The sequence below is a fragment of the Lithobates pipiens genome, unplaced genomic scaffold (assembly GCF_037356315.1).
Source record: "Lithobates pipiens isolate NorthernLeopardFrog02 unplaced genomic scaffold, aLitPip1_a1.2 Scaffold_19, whole genome shotgun sequence".
NCBI classification, from domain to species: Eukaryota; Metazoa; Chordata; class Amphibia; order Anura; family Ranidae; genus Lithobates; species Lithobates pipiens.
In genome coordinates, this window is record NW_027507764.1 from 61414375 (window position 1) to 61441078 (window position 26704).

The 26704-nt window shown below is 45.2% G+C and overlaps 1 protein-coding gene across 1 annotated transcript in view; it reads right to left on the bottom strand.

Annotated features, from left to right (window-relative positions):
* Positions 1–25212, bottom strand: part of VPS50 (VPS50 subunit of EARP/GARPII complex) — a 367497-nt gene extending 342285 nt beyond the window's left edge. Inside the window, exons 1-2 of the mRNA XM_077490790.1 lie at positions 24984–25212; positions 5120–5188 (exon numbers count right to left, since the gene is read on the bottom strand). Of these exons, the coding sequence (XP_077346916.1) occupies positions 5120–5188; positions 24984–25016 (102 nt within the window). The 5' untranslated portion in view covers positions 25017–25212. The remainder of the gene's footprint in view (positions 1–5119; positions 5189–24983) is intronic.
* Positions 25213–26704: the final 1492 nt, after the last annotated feature.

Consider the following 26704-nt stretch of genomic DNA (forward strand, 5'->3'; position numbering starts at 1 on the left):
CAATGCACCTCCCTTGTCGCCGCCGTGAGTGCAGGGAAGGGAGGGATCTGTGAGAGTCACCGAGAGGAAAGTTGTCCTTGTAAACACAGAAATAGCAGAGGTGGTGAGTGGGTAGCGGAGGGCAAGAGCCAAAAGTTGGCAGAAAGGAGCCCCCCATGGTTTATTTAAAAAATAAAAAAAAAGCCCTGGGTGCGAAGGCCATATGACATTGCCAGGCAGGCCGGATTCAGCCTGCGGGGCTTGTGTTTGACACATAATATAGGGCGAAGGAAAAAAAAATATTCTAAGCCCTAGCGCTCACAGGACAGGAGCTCTAAAGGGTTAGCTCAATTTAAAAAAAAAATACTCTGTAGTCCATGAAAATTTTTCCATCATTTTAAAGTAATGCGATTTTAAAAATATCCAGTTATGCTCCCCCCATATGTGCAGGCCTTTTTGTGCACAGATCAAAGACACTTATCGTTTTCACAACTCCACCCTGTCCTCCTCTGGTCCTCCTGGACCAGCCGTTAAGATGAGCGCCCCCTAGTGATATAGAACCAAGCGTCGCCCTTCTGGGCCCCACACTTGTCACCACAGATGATCTCAGCAGCTGCAACGCTCTCTCTCCCACCATCACAGCCGCTGAGCACAATGCACATGTGCAATGCTCGGAAAAAGGTTGGTGCCCATCCTAGGGACAAGGACAGAATGGAGCTGTGAAAAATATCAGAAGTGTTTGCAACAGGGTTCACTCCATGCAAAAAAGGCCTACAGATTTGTTACATAGTTGGCAAGGTTGAATAAAGACACCATTTCATCCAGTTCAACGTGAGTGGGTGTGTCAATAACATTTCCCATTTCCACAGGAAATCTAAAATTCCCCTTACCCCAGCAAAGGCCCTATTAGGAATTGACTTAAATATATACCTGACACAATTTCGGAGAGTAGTAGCTAACATTATGATTGCTGCAAGACTTACTATCACCTCACTATGGACATCCAATGATGGCCCCAATCTTTCTGGAGTCATCATTAGAGTAATACACAAGCTCAGTATGGTGAATCTTGGCACCCCAGATGTTTTAGAACTACATTTCCCATGATGTTCATGCACTCTGCAGTGTAGTGGAGTATAATGGGAAATTTAGTTCCAAAACATCTGGGGTGCCAAGGTTCGCCATCACTGCCCTAGAGCTAATTTCCTCAAAGATTCTATTAAAACATTATAATGCCAACATTGTCAGGCTATAAAATATGAGGTTCTATGCTGTTGATTCTATTAGTTATCTTCCTCCAATTCCCTAAATGCTTTAGGAATATTGTCATCTCTCTTTGTACCATACCTGTTTACAGTGTGTCCCCAATGGGGTAAACAGGTTATGTTAAATTATACACGAGAAATAGATAAGATGCTTTCTATGATGGGAATTATCAGGTATGATTACAAATATTCTGATTACTGTTAAACATATTGGTAAAATGTTAGGTAGCCTAACAGTTACTACTCCATATATTAGATTTTTTTTTTCACTTATTGTTTTTGTTATATGAAAAAAACCTAATAAAAATTGAATGTTGAAATTTAATTTATTTTTTTAAATGTATATTTATTAATGTGTTTACATTCAGGCCTGCGCAGCATTGCACCTTTGATCAGTGAACCTCGGGTGTAATGCAAAAACTCACTCCCTAGCCCCTGGTCCTTACAGGAGGTACATACCTACCGTTGTGGGGCTGGAGGAAGTAAACAATGGACCGTCGCCGCACACCTTATTGAGATCTACAGGTCCTTTTGTCATGGTGTCACATGGGACTTGCAGCGTTCCAATTCAGAGATCTCTGGAAATGGATGACTCGGCTGTCTCCAGCTGCTTCCAACATTTTACACCAAGTCACAATGTATACCCCTCTACAGAAGAGACATTCTATCATCACTGTCCATGTCACCACCGCACAGGGTCTCCTCATCGTTGTCCACAACCAAATACTCTCCACACTCCAGTGTTGCAGCTCTAAGACTGTCCCTTACATTGGGGGGGGGTCAGTGGGAAGAAGGTCCCTTACATTGGGGGGGTCAGTGGGAAGAAGGTCCCTTACATTGGGGGGGTCAGTGGAAGACAGTCGAAGTCGAAGACAGCTAAAAAATATCATTGGTGCCAGATGGCATTGGACTCAGAAGGCACCAACAGATGGGAATTCAATCAGCTACAGCTTAAGAATGGCTGGTCTAAACTCTTCTTCTCCCAGGAAGACCAGATATTAACCACTTGACCACTGGGCACTTAAACACCCTTAATAACCAGACCAATTTTCAGCTTTCGGTGCTCTCGCATTTTGAATGACAATTACTCAGTCATGCAACACTGGACCTATATGAAATTTTTGTCCTTTTTTTCACACAAATAGAGCTTTCTTTTGGTGGTATTTAATCACCGCTGGGTTTTTTATTTTTTGTGCTATAAAAGAAAAAATACCGAAAATTCTGTAAAAAAATGAATTTTTCTTTGTTTCTGTTAGAAAATTTAGCAGATTAGTAATTTTTTCTTCATAAATTTTGGCCAAAATTTATACTACTACATATCTTTGGTAAAAATAAGTACAAATTGGTGGATATTATTTGGTCTTTGTGAAAGTTATAGAGTCCACAAGCTATGGTGCCAATATCTGAAAATTGATCACACCTGAAGTACTGACGGCCTATTTCAATTCTTGAGACCCTAACATGCCAGAAAAGTACAAATACCCCCCAAATGACCCCTTTTTGGAAAGAAGACATTCCAATGTATTTAGTAAGAGGCATGATGAGTTTTTTGAAGTTGTCATTTTTTCCCACAATTCTTTGCAAAATCAAGATTCTTTTTACTTTTTTTTTTTTTTTTTCACAAAATTGTCATATTATCAGGTTATTTCTCACACAGCATATGCATACCACAAATTACACCCCAAAACACATTCTGCTATTACTCCCGAGTACGGCGATACCACATGTGTGAGACTTTTACACAGTGTGGCCACATACAGAGGCCCAACATGCATGGAGCACCATCAGGCGTTCTGGAGCACCCAGGACAATTCTGACATTTCTCTCCTACATGTAAAAATCATCATTTATTTGCTAGAAAATTACATAGAACTCCAAAACATTATATATGTTTTTTTAGCAAACACCCTGGAGAATACAATGGTGGTCTTTGCAACTTTTTATCTCGCACGGTATTTGCGCAGTAATTTTTCGAATGCTTTTTTTTGGAAAAAAAACAGTTTTGTGCTTAAAAAAAAAAAAAAATAACACAGTAAAGTTAGCCCAATTTTTGCATAATGTGAAAGATGAAGTTATGCTGAGTAAATAGATACCTAATATGTCACTCTTTAAAATTGCACACGCTCGTGGAATGGCGCCAAACGTCGCTACTTAAAAATCCCCATAGGCGACGATTTAATTTTTTTTTACTGGTTATATGTTTTGAGTTACAGAGGAGGTCTAGGGCTAGAATTATTGCTCTCGCTCTAACGTTCGCAGCGATACCTCACATGTGTGGTTTGAACACCGTTTTCATATGTGGGCGGGACTTACGTATGCGTTCGCTTCTGCATGCGAGCACATGGGGACAGGGGCGCTTTAAAAAGAAACATTTTTTTTATTGTTCATTTTACTTTATTTATTTTAGTTTGACATTTTTTTCCCCAAAAATAATTTTTTTGATCACTTTTATTCCTATTACAAGGAATGTAAACATCCCTTGTAATAGGAATATGGCATGACAGGTCCTCTTTACAGTGAGATGTGGGGTCAATAAGACCCCGCATCTCACCTCTAAGCTGGGAAGCCTGAAAAAAAAAAAAAAAAAAAAAAAAAGATTCTGGCTTTGATCGTATTAGCGATTCGGTAGAAGCACCGGAGGGCGGAGGGAGTGGGGGGGATGTCTATGGCTGGGTATTGCAGGGTATCACCGACTATGGCTGGGTATCTCAGAGTATGGCGTTGCAGAGTACTGCGTTGCAGAGCATTGCAGGGTATTGGCGGGTGTTGCAGAGCATTGCAGAGTGTTGCAGGGTATTGGCGGGTGTTGCAGAGCATTGCAGAGTGTTGCAGGGTATTGGCGGGTGTTGCAGAGTGTTGCGGGAGTGTTGCGGGAGTGTTGCGGAATGTTGCACAGTGTTGCACAGTGTTGCACAGTGTTGCAGGGCGTTGCACAGTGTTGCAGGGCGTTGCACAGTGTTGCAGGGCGTTGCACAGTGTTGCAGGGCGTTGCACAGTGTTGCAGGGCGTTGCACAGTGTTGCAGGGCGTTGCACGGTGTTGCAGGGCGTTGCACGGTGTTGCAGGGCGTTGCACGGTGTTGCAGGGCGTTGCACGGTGTTGCAGGGCGTTGCAGGGTGTTGCAGGGTGTTGCAGGGTGTTGCAGGGTGTTGCAGGGTGTTGCAGGGCGTTGCAGGGCGTTGCAGGGCGTTGCAGAGTGTTGCAGGGCGTTGCAGAGTGTTGCAGGGCGTTGCAGGGCGTTGCAGAGTGTTGCAGGGTGTTGCAGAGTGTTGCAGGGCATTGCAGAGTGTTGCAGGGCATTGCAGAGTGTTGCAGGGCATTGCAGAGTGTTGCAGGGCATTGCAGAGTAATGCAGAGTAATGGCAGGGTATTGCAGAGTAATGCAGGGAATCGAGGGGTTAATTTTCGGTGAGCAGCGATGTGGGCACTGCAGATGCAGCCCACATCGCTGCTGACACCGATCTCTTCCCCCTCCGCTGTACCGATCGGTACAGAGAGGGGGAGGGAGGAACCGGCGTCATAACATGACGCCGGCTTGTTTACAAGTGATCACTCCGTCATTTGACGGAGCGATCACGTGGTAAACGGCCGCGATGAGCTGGACCCAGCGGTCACGGATGCTCTCGTGTGCTCAGATCAGACCTCCATGCCTTCTGAATGCTCTAGCCTTCACCAACCTGCAAGTCAGTGTATATGCACCAGTGCGTAGCAATAAGGAATAATGGTCTGACCCGCTCTGTCTGGGTCCATCTCCATTGCACTGTGGGTCATTATCATTGCAGACTATGAGATACACCTTCATTCAACAGTCCGCCTGTCATTTCAAGTTATGCTATATACAGTATATGACATGACAACATAGAAAACGTATCGTACCTTGGACGGAAGTCTAAAGTTTTCAACCGGACTGAGATCATGGACGCTGTCTTGTGGACTTTTGAGACCCTAAAAAAAATAGGAAATTAAAGTTAAAATGTTCTCATACTAAGCCTGCAAAATACATGGGACTGAAGGAAGAAAAAAAAAAAAAACAAACGCATTTCTTGCAATGTGCTCATACTTAACCTCCCTGGCGGTATGATTCAGTCTGGTTTTAGGTGCTGAAAGCGGTACAATTATTTTGCATGGAAATCTGGCGTTTTATTTTGTAGTCCTGTAATTCTTAGGAATAACGCTCTTAAATCTCTTCAAACCAGAGTCTAGCAGACATCCCGGGTATGATAAAGTTTATAATAAAGAATAATAAAAATTATTCAATAAATGTAATCAAATCCTAAAACACTGAAAAAGGGACACTTTTTGGTTGCTATGGACAATCTCCAAATTCCAGGCAGAAAAAAACAGTATTTATAATATAAAAGTGCATGCAGGGCATTGCACAAACCACTAGGGACAAAGGGGGTGTGTATTTTTTAATACAGTACTGTAATCTGTAAGATTACAGTGCTGTGTGTGTTTTGTGTCTTTTTACTTTTTTGAATTTGCCGCCGTTCTCCGCTCCCGTGCGCCGTAACGTCGCAGGGAACGGAGCTCGGCGGCATTCGGCACTGTGAATCGAGTGGAGGACAGCTCGATCACACAGCGCGGGGGACATCGCTGGATCCAGGGGACAAGGTAAGTAAGTCTCACTGTGTCCTTCCCTGCATCCAGCATTGCGATCCCGAGTCTGGCTCGGGGTTACCGCTCCTGCTAGTAAATTCCCAACCCGAGCCAGACTTGGGATTACCGCTAGGGAGGTTAAAATAAATATCTCTGCCATGGTCTTTCCCGGGCCTCCGAGAGTCATAGAGACTGCCGGGGACCATCAGGCCCTCGGTTTTCTCTATAGCCAATTACGGCACCGGCGGATTCCTTCTCAGACTCGCTGATCGCACAGGCAAGCTGGTAGAAGCACCAAAACATTACAAATACTACACATTACATCACTTCCGAAGTTGTATTCTGTCATACGAGAATTTTTCCTAACTTTAGTATCCTCTTCCTTTTCAATATAAGACTAGCATGCAAAAGGAAAAAAAACGTTGGTCGTTCGTCTGGTATTTTTATCGTGTGTACAAGGCCTAAAGTCAATTATAACTAACTGAAGAAATAGAAAAAAGGGTGCACAGGCCTAGTAGATCACCCGAAAGCCCCCGTTATTAAAGCGGTAGTAAACCGCAGTTTTTTTTTGTTTTGTTTTTAATCTGCAAGGTAAAGCCATAATATGCTAGTATGCATTGCCAGCACATTATGTACATTACGTGAAACATAACTTATCATGAAGCCCTTCCAGCGGGGAGCCGCCACTGCTTCCATCCTCATCTATCTTTCTTCCAGGTTGGCGGACTCCGGCTGTGTGAGCGGCCGAAGCCACCCTGACGTCACTCCCGAGCCGGCAGCATATACAGTAAATATCTTCTAAACAGTGCACATCTAGGAGATATTTAAGTACCTATAGGTAAGCCTTATTAAAGGATTACCTATAGGTACTGTAAATATCTTCTAAAACGTGCTATAGGCATACCTACAGGTACAAATTATGCATGGGAGCTTACTCCCACTTTAATATGGTGGGCATCAATACTCAAAGCTGTGAAAACACAAGTATGGAGTAGATCCTATGACAAGGTCTCTTAGCACCTCGAGGGCCTGAGAACCACAAAGGACGATCAATGCAACACTGCGCCATTCATCGCAAGACGTTACGTATTTTCAGAGTATGCCCTCTTCTTAAATTGGAGGTAAACCCTGTTATCGTTTTCAGCCAAGGAAGCTGCTATCTTGGCCTCTGTTTAATCTTCAACTGCCATGGCGCTGCACATGTGATCAGTTATGAATCCAGCCATTGGATGGTTTGACAGTTTGGTTGAGAGCACAACCAATGTGACCAAAAATTTAACTTTTTTTGAACATATGAAAATCGATCGAGATTTACTTCCGCTTTAAGAGCGAAGGGTATACCCCTTGAAATGTGTAAAGTTCTTGTGCAGTGTCACATAGATCTTTTTCTCTGTAGTATTCAGGCCACAAAAGGAAGCTGCAATTGTTTATTGTAGTAATGCAGGCCGGGGCACCTCACTCGGCTTAGAATTAAAGGATATGTAAAGTTGTTTTTTTTGTTTTTGTTTTTTTTGTTTTTTGTTTTTTTTAAACATGTCATCCTTCCCTACTCTGTGCAGTTGATTTTGCACAGAGTGGTCCCGATCCTCCTCTTCTGGGATACCTTAGTTGTGCTCGTGGCTCCTCCTCTTTTCGAGTGCCCCTTTGGAGAGCCGCTCTCCCTCAGGGCACGTGTGCGGGCGCGCTTCCGTGTCATGCTGCTCCATTGATGAAGACAGCAGGACTCTCTGGCATCATTGGATTTGATTGACAGCAGAGGGAGCCAATGGCTGCACTGCCATCAATCTATCCAATGAGGACCCGAGACACCGGCTGGAGCTGGTTTGCTCGTCGCTGCAAAGACCGGGTTCATGTAAGTAAAAGGTGGGTGAAAAACCTTGAGGGTTTACAACCCTTTTAAAGATCACCCCAACCTGAAGAGGGCACCAAAGCTGTGAGTGGTTCCTGGGCACAGTATGACCTTAATGGGTCGTCAAGCTTTTCCATTTAAAGTCTCTTTCCTAATTCCTACAAAACTTGAGCGCTGAAATCATGTTTTTTTTTTTTCCATTGATAATGGAGTCACCATACAATTATGGTTGCACCGATACTAGTATCCGTGCAGATACCGAGTATTTGCACAAGTATCGGTACTTGTGCAAATGCACCGATACCTGAAAACAATACTTTCAAGCTCGGTTCTTTCAGCTGTCAGTGGGTCTCTCCTGTTGACAGCTGAAGTGTTAAAGAAGTCCAGTAATTGGAGCTGTCAAAAAATAATAACAATAATAATAACAATATATTCTTCATCTGCAGATCAAAGGGATCAACAAATGTTCCTCTGTTTAACCCCTTATAAACCCTTAATTTACTCTAATCAGCCTTAATTAACTCCCTAATCTCCTCCATTTAATTATTTTCCTGTTTTTTTTTTAACGTCTATTTTATAAAACAATATAAAATTAAAACTTTTTTTTGTTTGCTTTGCTAGTGAATATTTTTATATATATATATTATATATATATTCACACATTCCACATTGGAAAAGAGCAAAAAAAAATAAATAGATTTCATTTGTAAATAACTTTTTTCAATGCTTTGTACCATTTACAACAGCTCAAGTGAAAAAACAGTTGCAGTAGGTATCGGTGATTGGTATCGGCGAGTACTATAAAAAAAAAAAATTAAAAAAAAAAATTAAAAAAAAAAAAAAGAAGGATCGGTACTCATGCTCGTAAAAAAAATAAAAAAATAAAATAAAATAAAATAAAAAGATGGTATCGGTGCATTCCTACATACAATACACAAAGACTGGGTGAGCAGCATTTCATACAGAAAAGAATCAGATACAGATGACAATGAGCAATAAAAAGGAATACAGTGGAGGAGGATAACTTAGTGTAGTGAGATCGTTTCAACAACATAAATGTTATCAGAGTAAAAGCATATTGAGATAATTGGCAACTCCTAAAGTAGTTCTGAATGCATTAGCAATAGGAGATTGTAAAGAGAAAAAAAAAATGCATTGAGCACTTGTCAAAAATAGTAACAAGAAGAAAGTGAACTCAGCATAACATTAAATCCGCACTCAAAGATCATGTATAAATTGTCCATTGCGGTGGGGCTGTGCTCACACAACAAGGGTTCATAGACTGTTTGTTTTGTCCAGGAGAGAGAAGGAACAGTTTTACTTACCTGATCCTCCGTTCCCCCAGCAGATGGCGCTCCCCACCCTCCGGGGTCATCATGTCCAAATTCTGCTTCAGTCTGGAGGACACCAGGACCCCAGAGCACTGGAGGGGGGGGGGGGGGGGGGATACACTGCAGGAACTGGTCTGGCTGCAGGGAGGAGGAGCAGAAAAATCTGATAAGCACATTTTCTTTGTTTTTATTCCCCTAGATCAGAGGTTTCCAAACTTTTTAAAACAAAGGGCCGGTTCAGACTTTAGGGGGGCCGGATAGTGGCCAGCGAAGGTAGAAGATGTCCTGGGCCCAGTATCAGTAAGAATAAATAAATATGGCCTCAAGGTGGGTGGTCAGTGGAAGTAGTGCCCCATTAGTAAGAGGAATAGTATGCCATCATTGGCATCGGTGGAAGAAATAGTGCCCCATTTTTGGTGTCAGTGGGAGGAATAGTGCATAGACGGCCCTTTGCTAGTTTTTATCTGACCGTCTGTCATTCTATTCTGCTGGCCAGGAAGGCCCTCATCACCCACCCTGTTGGATTGTAAGAAAATCAAATGAAATCGTCTATGGCCTGCCTTAGGGTTCCCAGCCAAAAGTAGCTCAGTCTAGAATACTTGCTTTTCACTCCTGAAAACGGGTCACAGGAGTGCAGAACAAAGTGCACTTCTGTGATCCACTGAAGTACAGCCGAACAAGCTTTGGCTGTTCCTCGCCTTTAAGGTGGGGGGAGGGGGGGGGTGCTAAAAATGTGGCTCAACCGTGCATTTTTTTTTAGCATCCAACAGCCATATTTAACCACTTGCCAACCAGTGCACGACGATGTACGTCGGCACAATGGCACGGCTGTACAAATGGGTGACATAGCATTGTGGGTACGCACCCGCCACATACTAAGTGACCATGCCTGCGTGTCCCGTGGACTCGATGTCCGCCGGTGTCCCGCAATTGTGTCACAGAGCAGCAGAACGGGAGATACCTATGAAAACAAAGCATTTCCCTGTTCTACCTATTAACATGACAGGGATCTACTGCTCCCTGTCATCGGGAGCAGTGATCTCTATCATGTTCTAGTGGGGCAATCCCCCCCAGTTAGAATCACTCCCTAGGACACACTTAACCCCTTGATTGCCCCCTAGTGTTTAACCCCTTCCCTGCCAGTGTCATTTTCACAGTAAATCGGTGCATTTTTATAGCGCTGATCGCTGTATAAATGACAATAGTCCCAAAATAGAGTCAAAAGTGTGCGGTGTCCACCATATTGTCACAGTCATAAAAATTGCAGATCGCCGCCATTACTACGCTTATTGCGATTTTTTTAACCAAAAATATGTAGAAGAATACATGTCGGCCTAAACTGAGAAATACATTTTTTTTGGGGGTTTTTTATATATATTTTGGGGGATATTTATTATAGCAAAAGGGTAAAAATATATTGCTTTTTTTTTTTTTAATTCTTGCTTTTTTTTGTTTATAGCGCAAAAAATAAAAACCGCAGTTGATAACATACCACCAAAAGATAGCGCTATTTGTGGAGGAGGAAAAAGGACATTTTTGTTTTGATGCAACTTTGCACGACCGCGCAGTTGTCAGTTAAAGTGACGCAGTGCCGTATCGCAAAAGGTGCTCTGGTCAGGAAGGAGGTAAATTCTTCCAGGAGCTGAAATGGGTAACCTGGTCTTATTGTTTAGAGAAAAATAACAAAAATCATGGAGTCTAGCTTTAATTACTATACACGATTTATATAGCGCCAACAGTTTACGCAGCGCTTTACAATGTATACGGAGGACAGCAACACAATTACAGTACAGTTCAATACAGAAGGTACAGGAGGGCCCTGCTCGTAGAGCTGACATTCTAAAGGGAGGGGGTGGTGGTACAAAAGGTAATAGCTGCAGAGAATGATTTGATGGCGGTGGCTCGGGGACAGTAGTTGTTAGGTGGGTGTGGGATAGGCTTCCCTGAATAAATGAGTTTTCAGGGATCTCCTAAAGGTGGACAGGGTAGGGGCTGATCGGACAGACTGGGGCAGGGAGTTCCAGAGGATGGGAGAGGCTCTGGAGAAGTCTTGAAGGCGAGCATGGGAGGAGGTAACAAGGGAGCTAGAGAGCAGGAGGTCCTGGGAGGAGCAGAGGGGACGATATCATGAAGGAGGAAATATAACAAGCTCAGTTTTAGAAAGATTGAGTTTGAGGAAGTGGCGTGACATCCATACCGATATGTCATTAAGTTTGAGATGTGTGAGGAGATTGAGGGGGTGAGTTGAGGAGTGGAGAGATAGATCTGGGTGTCATCGGCATAGAGGTGGTATTGGAAACCATGGGAGGTCATCAACTGGCCCAGGGAAGAGGTATAGATCGAGAATAGGAGGGGCCTAAGGACAGAACCTTGGGGTACCCCAACAGAAAGAGGAAGGGGAGCAGAGGAGATGGAGTTGTGACACTGGAAGTGTGCTGAGATAGGCAAGAGGAGAACCAGGATAAAGCAGAGTCACCGAGGCCAAGGGAGTGTAATTTGCTGAGGAGGAGCAGGTGGTCAACTGTGTCAAAGGCAGCAGAGAGGTCTAAAGTATGAGTATGGAGTCGTGGCCGTTGGTTTTAGCAGTTAGTAGGTCATTGGTGAGTTTTAGTAGGGCAGTTTCAGTAGAATGTTGTGTGCGGAAGCCAGACTGTACGGGGTCGAGAAGGTTGTTGTCCATGAGGTAGCAACTCATTTGGTCATGGGCATGGCGTTCGATGAGCTTGGAGGCAAACGGGAGCAGGGAGATGGGTCTTAAGTTGTTCAAACAGGTGGGGGTCTAGTGAGGGTTTTTTGAGTATAGAGGTAACCAGTGCATGTTTGAGCAGGGAAGGAAAGGTGCCGGAGGAGAGGGAGAGGTTGAAGATGTGGGTTAGGGAGTTGAGGATAGAGTGGGAAGGTGGTAGTAGTAATTGTGAGGGGACAGGGTCCAGGGAGCAGGTAGTGAGATGGGCCGTGGAGAGGAGTTTATTAACTTCATCTGTGGTAACTGGGCAAAAAGAGGAGCGTATTGAGCACGGTGCTGGACCTGTTGTGTTGGGTAGGGGAGGAAGTTGAATGCTGGATATCCGATTGCGAATTATGTCAATTTTGCTATTGAAATGGTTGGCAATCTGTTGAGTGGTAAGCACGTTGGTGGGTGGGAGCAGTGGGGGGGGGGGGGGGGGGGGTGAAGTAAGGAATTAAGGGTAGAAAAGAGTTGACGAGGTTTGGATGAGATGGTTTTGATGAGAGTGTTGTAACAGGTTTGTTTAGCAGTGTGGAGGCAGGAATTTACCAGCATGCTGGAAGGAGTGCAGAGCAGCGAACGGGAGAGGTGTTAGGCTTGATTCACATCTATGCATGTTGCTTTCGAGCGTTTTTGCAATGCTTTTTGTGGTGCTTGTCGTGCTTTTAGCACGATTTTGCTGCGTTTTGCATTTGTTTTCTTTTTTTTTTTTACACTGTGGTTGCTTAGCAACCAGCTATATACAGTGAAAAAAAAAATCGTGGTAAAAACGTGGTACTTGCGTTTTTGATGCGGGTCCATTGACTTCTATTACATGCAAAACGCTGCATTTTGCATGAAAAAAGTCCCCGACCCTTTCCAAAAATGCAGAGGCACAAAAATGCATTAATGTGAACATGTCCCATAGGAACCCATGTTAAAAAATTTCCCTGCATTTCTGCAAAATGCATCAAAAAACGTGTTAGTGTGAATCAAGCCTAAATCCTGACATTTCATACAGAGGACAATGTAATATTTTATTACTGCTATATAGATATGGACGGCACTGTCCTGACCAATCAGATCATCTGTCCATATGTAGCAACAGCAGTCCAATTTTGAAGATTATCAATGATTGTTTATTCATAAAGCGCCACTGGGGACATCAACAGATCAAGAAATAAAAATGCCGGATCCTCCTGCACAGGTGTCGGATCAGCACATCAAGTTAAATATCTTGGACTGGAAACGTCTGTCCTTCGCTGGAAAAGGACCCAAATCTTTCTGACAGAATGGCGACCATCTGGAGCAGAATTCACTGGACCGGCTCCAGAAACAGACCCTTTCATAATCAATCTGGAATCTTTGAAAATGATCATCAGAGATGCCAACCTATTAGACTTCAATTTACGAGGTGCCCACAGGGACTTGATTAGCCGGTACAACTCTGCCTAACATAATGTGAAGCTTCGTCTTTATTAAAATACTAATTAAAGTGGCTATAAAGCCTATTTTCTGGCCAGGGAAGGCGACATCATCCTCATCTCTACCAGGAGATTCCTATCTAGAAGAGATCAGGTGGAAGGTTCCGGGGGCTGTAGAAGCCGTCAGGCTGTGCCCCCCTCCCTGCTATGTATGACATACTTTAAAATGTAAAAAAAAAAAAAAAAAAAAAAGGAAAAACCCTGCACTTAGTGCTGGAAAATATGTGACCCAACATGAAGCGAACCATTACACCAATAAAGACAGCAGCACACACAGATTTCCTAATACTCCACAAAAACGAATATATACTCCCAGGCCACTTTAGATCCCTTTCACACTGAGGCGCTTTTCAGGCGCTTTAGCATTAAAAAAAAAGTGCCTGTAACGCACTTGAAAGAAGCCTCATCTGCAATCCCAATGTGAAAGCCCGAGTGCTTTAAGAGCCCTTTCACACTGCCAGCGCCTGAAAAACGCTTGTAAAGCGCCGCTTAAAGTAGCATTTTTCTAGCGCTAACGAGCGCTTTTAACCCCTGCTAGCAGCCAAATAAAGGGTTAAAAGCGCCCACAAAGCACCGCTGCCAAAAGCGCTTTGCAGGCACTTCCCATTGATTTCAATGGGAAGGGGCGCTTTAGGAGCGGTGTATTCACCGCTCCAAAAGCTCTGCAAAGAAGCTGCTTGCAGGACTTTATTTGATGCCCTGCCAGCTCAGCGCCTCAGTGTGAAAGCACTCGGGCTTTCACATTGGGATTGCAGATGAGGCTTCTTTCAGGAGCTTTACAGTCGCTTATTTTAAACGATAAAGCGCCTGAAAAGCGCCATAGTGTGAAAGCACTCGGGCTCTCACATTGGGATTGCAGGTGAGGCTTCTTTCAGGCGCTTTTTTTTTTTACGCTAAAGCGCCTGAAAAACTCCCCAGTGTGAAAGGGGTCTTACAGTGGTGTGAAAAAGTGTTTGCCCCCTTCCTCATTTCCTGTTCCTTTGCTTGTTTGTCACACTTAAGTGTTTCGGAACATCAAACCAATTTAAACAATAGTCAAGGACAACACAAGTAAACACAAAATGCAATTTGTAAATGAAGGTGTTTATTATTAAAGGTGAAAAAAAATCCAAACCATCATGGCCCTGTGTGAAAAAGTGATTGCCCCCCTTGTTAAAACATACTATAACTGTGGTTGTCCACACCTGAGTTCAATTTCTCTAGCCACACCCAGGCCTGATTATTGCCACACCTGTTCACAATCAAGGCATCACTTAAATAGGAGCTGCTTGACACAGTAAGGTCCACCAGAAGATCCTTAAAAGCTACACATCATGCCGAGACCCAAAGAAATTCAGGAACAATTGAGAAAGAAAGTAATTGAGATCTATCAGTCTGGAAAGGGTTATAAAGCCATTTCCAAAGCTTTGGGAATCCAGCGAACCACAGTGAGAGCCATTATCCACAAATGGCGAAGACATGGAACAGTGGTGAACCTTCCCAGGAGTGGCCGCCCGCCCAAAATTACCCCAAGAGCGCAGCGACGACTCATCCAAGAGGTCACAAAAGACCCCACAACAACGTCCAAGGAACTGCAGGCCTCACTTGCCTCAGTTAAGGTCAGCGTTCATGCCTCCACCATCAGGAAAAGACTGGGCAAAAATGGCCTGCATGGCAGAGTTCCAAGGAGAAAACCACTGCTGAGCAAAAAGAACATCAAAGCTTGTCTCAATTTCTCCACAACACATCTTGATGATCCCCAAGACTTTTGGGACAACATTCTGTGGACCGATGAGACAAAAGTGGAACTCTTTGGAAGGTGTGTGTCCAAGTATATCTGGCGTAGAAGGAACACTGCATTTCATAAAAAGAACATTATACCAACAGTAAAATATGGTGGTGGTAGTGTGATGGTCTGGGGCTGTTTTGCTGCTTCAGGACCTGGAAGACTTGCCGTGATAAAAGGAACTATGAATTCTGCTGTCTACCAAGAGATCCTGAAGGAGAATGTCCGACCATCTGTTCGTGTACTCAAGCTGAAACGAACTTGGGTTCTGCAGCAGGACAATGATCCTAAACACACCAGCAAGTCCACCACCGAATGGCTGAAGAAAAACAAAATGAAGACTTTGGAGTGGCCTAGCCAAAGTCCTGACCTGAATCCTATTGAGATGTTGTGGTATGACCTTAAAAAGGCCGTTAATGCTCGAAAACCCTCTAATGTAACTGAATTAGGACAATTCTGCAAAGATGAGTGGGCCAAAATTCCTCCAGGACGCTGTAAAAGCCTCATTGCACGTTATCGCAAACGCTTGGTTGCAGTTGTTGCTGCTAAGGGTGGCCCAACCAGTTATTAGGTTTAGGGGGCAATCACTTTTTCACACAGGGCCATGATGGTTTGGATTTTTTTTTTCACCTTTAATAATAAACATCTTCATTTACAAATTGCATTTTGTGTTTACTTGTGTTGTCCTTGACTATTGTTTAAATTGGTTTGATGTTCCGAAACACTTAAGTGTGACAAACATGCAAAGGAACAGGAAATGAGGAAGGGGGCAAACACTTTTTCACACCACTGTATTAGCAGCGACATCACTGGCGAGGAACTGCCCACACATGCGGTGCATACTAGCTCATTATGCCTTTGTCTTGCAGGTTTTATTTATTTTTTCTGGAGGTTTACAACCACTTTAACCAATTGCCGACCGGCTGCCGTCATTATACTGCAGCAGGTCGGCACAATCCCGCAAGCCGTCGTAGCTGTACATCGGCTCCTTTAACCACTTTCAGACCGGACCATTTTGCTGGTAAATGACCAGAGGCCTTTTTACACTTTGGCACTGCGCTGCTTTAACTGGTAATTGCGCGGTCATGCAATGTTGTACCCAAACAAAATTTGCGTCCTTTTCTTCCCACAAATAGAGCTTTCTTTTGATGGTATTTGATTGCCTCTGCGATTTTTATTTTTTGCGATATAAACGTAAAAAGACCGCAAATTTTGAAAAAAAATGATATTTTCTACTTTTTGTTATTAGAAAAATCCAATAAACTCAATTTTAGTCATACATTTAGGCCAAAATGTATTCAGCCACATGTCTTTGGTAAAAAAAAAGTCAATAATTGTATATTTATTGGTTTGCGCAAAAGTTGTCACATCTACAAACTAAGGTACGTTTTCTGGAATTTACGCAGCTTTTAGTTTACGACTGCCTATCTCATTTCTTGAGGTGCTAAAATGGCAGGGCAGTACAAAACCCCCCCAAATGACCCCATTTTGGAAAGTAGACCCCCTAAGGAAATTGATAAGTGGCATGTTGAGCCCATTGAATATTTTATTTTTTTGCCTCAAGCGATTGAATAATGACAAAAAAAAAATTTTTTTTTTTTTTTTTTTTACACAAAGTTGTCACTAAATGATATATTGCTCACACATGCTATGGGCGTATGTGAAATGAAACCCCAAAATAAATTCTGCTGCTTCTCCTGAGTACGGGGATACCACATATGTGGGACTTTTTGGGAGCCTAGCCGCGTACGGGGCCCCGAAAACCAAGCACCGCCTTCAGGCTTTCTAAGGGCGTTACAGTTTTGAAGGCCATAAAATGCCAAGATGGCACAAACCCCCCCCAAATGACCCCATTTTGGAAAGTAGACACCCCTAAATTTAGGGGTACACTAGTGAGACTAGGTAATAAATGGCGGGTGCCCTGAAACTATAAAAAAATAACTAACCAACCAGCGTCACCTGTAACAGTTATATGGTGATCACTGGTGAAAGGGTTAACTAGGGGGCAATCAGGGGGCTTTATGCGGTAGTATATGGGGGTCCCTGGCGCTATAAAAAGCTGCGGCGAACCTAAATACCTACCTGCCTAACTAGCGTCACCTGTGACACTAATACGGCGATCAGAAAAATGATCGCTTATTAGGCTGGGTTCACACTTGAGCGATGCGGAAACGCTGCGAATCCGCGGCGGGTTCCCGCATCGCATGCCTCCCGGCGGCAGTTCACACTGCCCTATGCGAACTGCTGGGAGTGTCAGTGAAATGTTACTGACACCCCCAGATCAGTTCGCATATCGCAGTGCGATCTGCAAACTCGGATCGCATGGTGTGAACACCCATGCGATCCGATTCTGCTGCGGGCCAAAAAAAGGGTCCCGTGCGAATTTGCGGCGGGTGTGGCGGGTGCGGCGAATGGCTGAACTCGAATCGCACAGAGATCGGATGTGATTTGCACTGCAGTGCGGTGCGAATCACATTCGTTCTCATAAACCGCTGCAATGTGAACCCAGACTTAGTGACACTGGCGACGGGGGGTGATCACGGGGTTAAACCTTTATTGGGGGGGTTAGGGGGGTACATTAGAACTAAAGGGGGCTAACCCTAACTGCCCTAACATTTATTACAGTCACAAATGACACCAATGCAAAAAAAAAAAAAAAAAATGACATTGGTGTCACTGTGACTGGGGGGCAGGGGTAATTGGGGGGTGATCGGGGGGTAAAGGGGGGGTGTGAGTGTGCCTGGCATGTTCTACTGTGTGTGTAGAGTGTTGGTGCAACTCACCGATCCGCTCTCCTCCGTGTCGGAACGAAAAATACCGACACGGAGGAGAGAATACATCACTTCCTCTCCTGTGTTTACATTACAGGAGAGGAAGTGATGTCACGGGGGATTTCTATTCGTCGGGAGCGATCGCGAGGGGGTGGCCATGAATGAATGGCCGTCCCCTCGTCCGGGATCGCTCCCGAACGAATACCGACCGCCGCAGGCACCGGGCGGGGGCCCGATCGGGCCCCCGACCCGCGGGAGGCAAGGGACGTACATGTAAGCCCTTATGCCTGCCCGTGCCATTCTGCTGACGTACATCGGCGTGCGGCGGTCGGCAACTGGTTAAGTTGGATAGCAGGAGCGCGCCTGCTGCACTCGGAGGGTGCCGATGCTCGTGGCTGACAGTTGCGATGACCACCAGCCACAAGTGATCGCGGGCACAAGAGGCAGAACAGCGACGAGTGTAAACACACAAATCCCTGTTCTGTTCAGCGAGACAGATTGTGAGTTCCTAATAGCTAGGAATCACAATCTGCTATCCCCCTCCCCCTACAGTTAGAACAAAGTCAGGGAACACAGTTAACCCCTTGATTGCCCCCACGTGTTTAACCCCTTCCCTGCTAGTGACATTTATGCATTTTTAAAGCACTGATCGCTGTAAAATTGTCAAACATCTCAAAAATGTGTCAAAAGTGTCCAATGTGTCAGCCATAATGTCGCAGTCATGATAAAATACATGTAAAAAAAAAAAAAAAATAAAAAAAAAAAAAACACCACACACACAGATCGCTGCCATTACTAGTAAAAAAAAAAATAATAATAATAATAAAAGCTGTAAATCTATCCCCTATTTTGTAGACGCTATAATTTTCACAAACCAATCAATATACACCTATTGCAATTTGTATTACCAAAAATATGTAGAATACATATCGGCTTAAACTAAGAAAAAAACTGTACAAAAATAAATAAATAAATATTAGGGCTATTTATTATAGCAAAAAGTACAAAATATTGTGTTTTTATTTTTTTTTAACACGCAAAAAATAAAAACTGCAGAGAGGATCAAATACCACCAAAAGAAATCTATTTGTAGGAAAAAAAAAAAAAAAAGGAAGTCAATTTTGTTTGGGTACAGCGTCGCATGACCGCGCAGTTGTCAGTTAAAGTGACGCAGTGCCATATTGCAAAAAGTGCTCTGGTCATTGAGCAGCCAAACGTTCCGGGGCTGAAGGCGTTAAAGCATAAACCTAAGAATAGACACCTAATATTTTGCAGCTTACCACTCATCAGATCTTATGGCTGCATTCATCTTTTTTTTTTTTTTTCCTTGATTTTTGACAGCAGGCAGCTCAGCCCTGTCCCTCCACTTGGCAAAGCATTTGATTGAAAGCAATTGGCTCCCGCTGCTATCCGTCTGCCCAGGGAGGAGGGAGACAGCGGCGAGAGTCGCTGCTCTTGTGCACATCGCTGGATCTCATAGGGCTCAGGTAAGAATAAGGGGGAGGGGGGGGGCTGGGGAGGAGCTACAGCACAGAAGGTTTTTCACCTTAATGCATAGAATGAAAAGTGAAAAACCTTAATCCTTAAAGCGGGATTCCACCCTAAAGTGGAACCTCCGCTGAGCGGATCCCTCCCCCCCTCCGGTGTCACAATTGACACCTTTCAGGGGGGAGGGGGGTGGAGATACCTGTCAAAGACAGGTATTTACACCCACTTCCGGGCATAGACTCCCGTGGGAGTCTACGTCATTTCCTGCCTTGTCGCGCTGTCTGCTGGGACACACACTGGTCCCAGTGACAGCGCGGAGATTTCCTATTGCGCGGCGCAACTCACGCATGCGCAGTAGGGAACCGGGAAGTGAAGCCGATTTGCTTCACTTCCTGATTCCCTCACCTAGAATGGTGGCGGCAGCGGCCGAGCGATCGATCGATCGGCCTCGGCATCGCTGGAACCCGGGACAGGTGAGTGTCCATTTATTAAAAGTCAGCAGCTGTAGTATTTATAGCTGCTGGCTTTTAATATTTTTTTTTTTGGTGGAATCCCTCTTTAAGGAACTATTTTAATAGTGCTTTAACCCAACAAAAAAGTAACATAAAAAGCTACAATTGCTGACCCCTTCTTCCAAACATGCTAACTGCCTGGCTGTCATGCTGACCCTCATGCTTAATTTCCCTGAATCAATGACCTGGAACAAGCATGTAGGGTCGGGACCTCTGGGCTTTTTTCCCCAACTTGGTTCTGGGTCAGCGACTCAGAAAATGTTGAAACCAGGGATCAACAGGTCAGCCGGGCAACTAGCATTTTCAGAAGTTCCCATGATTCTTTCATGGCAGCTTTCCTTTGCTACTTTCATTTCATTAGAATTTTGGTAGGTTAAACATTTTCTCAAATAGTCACATGTGATGGGAGTGAAGCGGCCGTTCCAAGGAATACACTTCAACAAGTTGGAAGGAAGTGAAGCAATCTGCTTAACCTGCTACAGAGCCAGGTGAATAGTCATCTCCTCTTAGGGTTCCCACATACATTACGTCTCATAACAAAGAGCATGCCAACAAAAGCAGACAGGGTTTAGTCACTGCCAGTTACTTGCTGCAATATGCGTTTTCAATTCACAATGGTCCAAAATGCGCTCGGACTTCCAGAGCACGAGTCGCATGACATGTTAAAATGAATGGTTTCCTATGAGAACCGACTTATCTGTTCCGACTTGTGTCGGTCCGTCTTTGGAAGTGCCCCCCTCTACTACTTTGGTCCAACTTGGATGCGATTTACATTCAAATGAATGGGCTGAAGATGTGTCACTGACTGGCTGGTGATCAGGAAGCCTCAATCAGAGCCGGAGCCTCAATCAGAGCACCAGACAGTACGAGTTCATACCAGCGCACTGCCAACCATATAAAAATCCACAACTCTAATGTCATTCACCCCTCTACAGTATACAGCCTGCCTCTGATCATTAACCCCTTCATCTCCATCCTGCCACTGAATGTCACCTATACATTAACCCCTTCACCGCCTCCTCCTCCCTGTAGGTATGTTCTCACCATTTCAACTCAACTGCGCAGCTTTATCTACTACTGTAAAGGAGCACTTATTTTTTTTGTTACTTTTTTATTATTATTATTATTATTATGTTGTGTATACACACTAGTTTGCGGGCAATCACGTGCAATTTTGGTGCAGAGAAATTCAGTATGCTGTAATTTTTTTTTTAAGCATAAACATGGTACAAACACAACACATATACAATAGAAAATAATGTGTTTCAGTGAGCCTAGTTTACGCCTTTGCAATGCTTTCATGTGTTTTTTTGTTTTTTTAACCACTTGCTTACTGGGCACTTAAACACCCTTCCTCCCCAGACTAATTTTCAGCTTTCGGTGCTCTCACACTTTGAATGACAATTACTCAGTCATGCAACACTGTACCCAAATTAATTTGTTGTCCTTTTTTTCCCCACAAATAGAGCTTTCTTTTGGTGGTATTTGATCACCTCTGGGGTTTTTATTTTTTGCGCTATAAATGAAAAAAGACCGAAAATTTTGAAAAAAAAAAAAAAAAAAAACGCATATTTCTTTGTTTCTGTGACAAAATTATGCAAATTATTAATTATTCGTCATAAATTTTGGCCACAATTTATACTGCTACATATCTTTGGTAAAAATAACCCAAATTAGTGGATATTATTTGGTCTTTGTGAAAGTTAGAGAGTCTACAAGGTGTGGTGCGAATCGCACAAAATTGATCACATCTGATGTACTGGTGGCCTATCTCACTTCTTGTGACCCGAACAAGTCAGGAAAGTACAAATACCCCTCAAATGACCCCTTTTTGGAAAGTAGACATTCCAAGGTATTTAGTAAGAGGTATAGTGAGCTTTTTGATGTTGTCATTTTTTTCCCACAATTCTTTGCAAAATTAAGATTTTTCATTTTTTTTTATTTTTTTCCACAAAATTGTCATTGTAATAGGTTATTTCTCTCACGTGGCATGTGTATACCACAAATGACACCCCCCAAAAAATTCTGCTACTCCTCCTGAATATTACAATACCACATGTGTGGGACTTTTTCACAGCCTGGCCACATAGAGAGGCCCAACATGCAGGTAGCGCCATCAGGTGTTCTAGGAGAATAAATTACACATCTAACTTGTTGACTACTTATTACACTTTTGAAGGCCCTGGAGCACCAGGACAATGACACGTGACACTGATGACAGATGGCAATGATGACACGTGGCACTGATGACACGTGGCACCGATGACAGATGGCACTGATAAGTGGCATTGATGGCACGTGACACTGACAACAGATGGCACGTAACAATGACAGGTGGCACTGATGACAAATGGCACTGATATATGGTACTGATGACAGGTGACACTATGTGGCACTGACGACACATGGCACTGCTGACAGATGGCACTGACGACACATGGCACTGACGACACATGGCACTGACGACACATGGCACTGACGACACATGGCACTGACGACACGTGGCACTGACGACACGTGGCACTGACGACACGTGGCACTGACGACACATGGCACTGACGACACGTGGCACTGGGGACAAATGGCACTGACAACAGGTGGCACTGGGGACAAATGGCACTGACAACAGGTGGCACTGGGGACAAATGGCACTGACAACAGGTGGCACTGGGGACAAATGGCACTGACAACAGGTGGCACTGGGGACAAATGGCACTGACAACAGGTGGCACTGGGGACAAATGGCACTGACAACAGGTGGCACTGGGGACAAATGGCACTGACAACAGGTGGCACTGGGGACAAATGGCACTGACAACAGGTGGCACTGGGGACAAATGGCACTGACAACAGGTGGCACTGGGGACAAATGGCACTGACAACAGGTGGCACTGGGGACAAATGGCACTGACAACAGGTGGCACTGGGGACAAATGGCACTGACAACAGGTGGCACTGGGGACAAATGGCACTGACAACAGGTGGCACTGGGGACAAATGGCACTGACAACAGGTGGCACTGGGGACAAATGGCACTGACAACAGGTGGCACTGGGGACAAATGGCACTGACAACAGGTGGCACTGGGGACAAATGGCACTGACAACAGGTGGCACTGGGGACAAATGGCACTGACAACAGGTGGCACTGGGGACAAATGGCACTGACAACAGGTGGCACTGGGGACAAATGGCACTGACAACAGGTGGCACTGGGGACAAATGGCACTGACAACAGGTGGCACTGGGGACAAATGGCACTGACAACAGGTGGCACTGGGGACAAATGGCACTGACAACAGGTGGCACTGGGGACAAATGGCACTGACAACAGGTGGCACTGGGGACAAATGGCACTGACAACAGGTGGCACTGGGGACAAATGGCACTGACAACAGGTGGCACTGGGGACAAATGGCACTGACAACAGGTGGCACTGGGGACAAATGGCACTGACAACAGGTGGCACTGGGGACAAATGGCACTGACAACAGGTGGCACTGGGGACAAATGGCACTGACAACAGGTGGCACTGGGGACAAATGGCACTGACAACAGGTGGCACTGGGGACAAATGGCACTGACAACAGGTGGCACTGGGGACAAATGGCACTAACAGGTGGCACTGGGGACAAATGGCACTAACAGGTGGCACTGGGGACAGATAGCACTGGGGCGGATGGCACTTTTTTTTTTTTTTTTTTCCCCACTTACGGCCGCTACAGCTGTTCATCTCTCCCCTCTCACACGCTGTCTGTGTGAGGAGGGAGAGCGGCGCTGAGAGATGATCTTATATGTTTACATATGAGATCATCTCACATTGGACACGCTGATCATGCTGTAAACGGCCGCTGTGATTGGCCGTTTACAGCGATCTGTGTTTGCCTGTCTCCGGGGGACACGGCAAACACAGAACTTCCCCGATGCGTGCCCGCGGCGGCACGCATTGCGGAAGTAAACACCAGGACGTCCAGGGACGGCCACCCGGACAAAAGCGCCCACTCTAAAGCCATAATTCGGCTATAGGGCGGGCGGGAAGCGGTTAAACAAACACACATGAAAGCATTGCAATGGTGTAAACTAGGCTCACTGCCATGTTTATGCTTAAAATAAATCCATAAATAAATAAACCCGACTGCTTCTGGTGTAAACGATCTCTTAGGGCCCATTCACACCAGAGTCAGTCATGTGCATTTCTGACTTCATTCTCACCGCATAGACTAGTGGTGGTCAACTTTCTAGATATGGCCTCAAGTGTGACCTACGACATCACCAAAGGGCCACACACAAAACTTCAGTGAATGTTCAGTGCCAGAAACAGCAGACAAAACAGGATACAGTCAAAGAGATTGAGCATGATACAGGAGATGATCGGGGACTGCGGACACGACACAGGAGATGATCGGGGACTGCGGACAGGAAATGATCAGAGACTGCGGACTCGGCACAGGAGATGATCAGAGACTGCGGACTCGGCACAGGAGATGATCAGAGACTGCGGACTCGGCACAGGAGATGATCAGAGACTGCGGACTCGGCACAGGAGATGATCAGAGACTGCGGACTCGGCACAGGAGATGATCAGAGACTGCGGACTCGGCACAGGAGATGATCAGAGACTGCGGACTCGGCACAGGAGATGATCAGAGACTGCGGACTCGGCACAGGAGATGATCAGAGACTGCGGACTCGGCACAGGAGATGATCAGAGACTGCGGACTCGGCACAGGAGATGATCAGAGACTGCGGACTCGGCACAGGAGATGATCAGAGACTGCGGACTCGGCACAGGAGATGATCAGAGACTGCGGACATGCTATAGGATTTCTTGGAGACTGGGGAAATGCTTCAGGAAGGAGACATTTAAAGAGTGGAGATGAATTATGAGAGACTGTTATAAATCACTACTATGAAAGTGTAATATGGAAACACAGACTAGTGTCTGCAGGGCCCCCGGGGGCCACATAAAAGTGCAGAAGGGCCCCAAGCTGGACACAGGATCACACATGGACTTCAAAGGACAAATGGTTATTAGAAAACGTATTGCAAACACATGACAATACACGTGTAGACGGGTGCGGAGTGCGATATGAGGGGGCCCTCCGGTCACATGACTCCGACCTACAGGATCCCCTCGAATACTCGTCACCCTATACAGCACACACTCCTTTCCCCCTCGCTGCTCCTCATCTCCCCCTCCTCTACACAATGACAACGGCGGCTCCTCCTCCTCACCTGGCGGGTCATCAGAGACTTGATCTTCTGCATGTCTGAGCCGCTCCCCCTCCCCCTCTCCCGGTCTCACAGCCCGATCCCTCGGTTACCACAGGCGGGGGCCGGTCTCCATCACACACAGAGACGCCATACTGCCGGTCATGTGACAGCTGACAGGAGGTCAGGCTGTCACGTGACGCGTTTACTCCTCCCCCTGGTAGAGCGGTGCAGTAAGTGTTTGGAGATAGAGGCGTGGTCGTAGTGCTGTTCTGCATGCAGATGTCAAGGGCGCGGTCGTCGCCTCAGCTTGTGCCCTGTGATTGGTCAGTGGGTGGAGGGGGCATGGCTGCAGGTATGCTCTCCGCTGTCAACTTCTCTGTGCGTGCGTTGTGATTGGTCAAGATGTGGAGGAGGCGTGGCTGTAGGACTGATTTTAGCTACGCATCCCGCAACGCTTCTATGTGTGTGCTGTAATTGGTCAGTGGGTGGAGGGGCGTGGCTGTAAAGTTGAGTTCAGCTAATGGACACATTGGCAATTCTTCTGTGTGTGGGATGTGATTGGTCAGTGGGTGGAGTGGGCGTGGCTGCGGTATGGGGCTCAACTAATATCACATTGGTAATTGATCTTTGTGTGGGCTGTGATTGGTCGGTGGGTGCGTGAATGGTTAATCCAGCCGATGAGAAGGCTGTTAACTCTTCTCTGTTTCTAATAGGTGCTGACTGAGCTGCCATAGACATTCGTAAGGCTGTGTGCAGTGATCTCTATGAATATTCCCAGTTGCACCGATAACACTTTTTTCAAGTACGATTGCCAGTACTTTTTTCAAATACTTACCGATACCGATTACCGATACTTTTTTAATGTCATGTGACCGTAGCGCAGATGAGGTGCGGATTGTGGCAGTAGTTTTTTTTGTTTTTTTCTTTACAATTTTATTTTTTACAATTTATTTTATCATTATTTACAATTTATAATTTGTGGTATTATTTTTGTACAATGCTTTCTTTTTTGGTGGGGGTGGACGGTGTCAGTGATGTTTTTTTAATTATTATTATTTTTACAATTTAACCTTTTAAATATTTATTAATTACAGTTCTTTTTTTTTTTTTATCAGCCCTGTTGGGAGGCTTTGTTGAGATATCAGGGATCTAAACAGACCCCTGACATCTCCCCTTTCAGACAAGGAAAGGGACTGAGGACACAGATTCCCCATTTCCTTTCTCTGCAGCCTCAGCTGCACTGAAGGTGAATGGACCGGAGACAAAGGCTCCTCTCCATTCATAAACGGAAGAACCATAAATCACAGTTTCAGTTATGAATGAACAAAGTCACTCAGATCACATGATCCATTCAGAAAAGGAAGGGGACGTTAAATGACATATTTACCAGCTCCTTCCTCTGCTCTCCATCCTGACAGATCTGGGAAAGGGGAGGGGGTGGGGACCTGGGGAGGGGGTGGGGACCTGGGGAGAGGGTGGAGGAAACCGCTGAGAGGGAGGAGGACACCGGCGAGAGAGAGAAGGACACCGAAGACAGGGAGGAGGAGAGCAGAGAGAGGGAAGAGGACAGTGGAGAGAGAGAGGTGGACACTGCTGAGAGGGAGGTGGACATCGCTGAGAGGGAGGAGGACACTGAAGGGAGGGAGGAGGATACCATAGAGAGGGAGGACACCAGAGAGAGGAAGGAGGACACTGCTGAGAGGGATGTGGACACTATTGAGAGGGAAGACAACAGAGAGAGG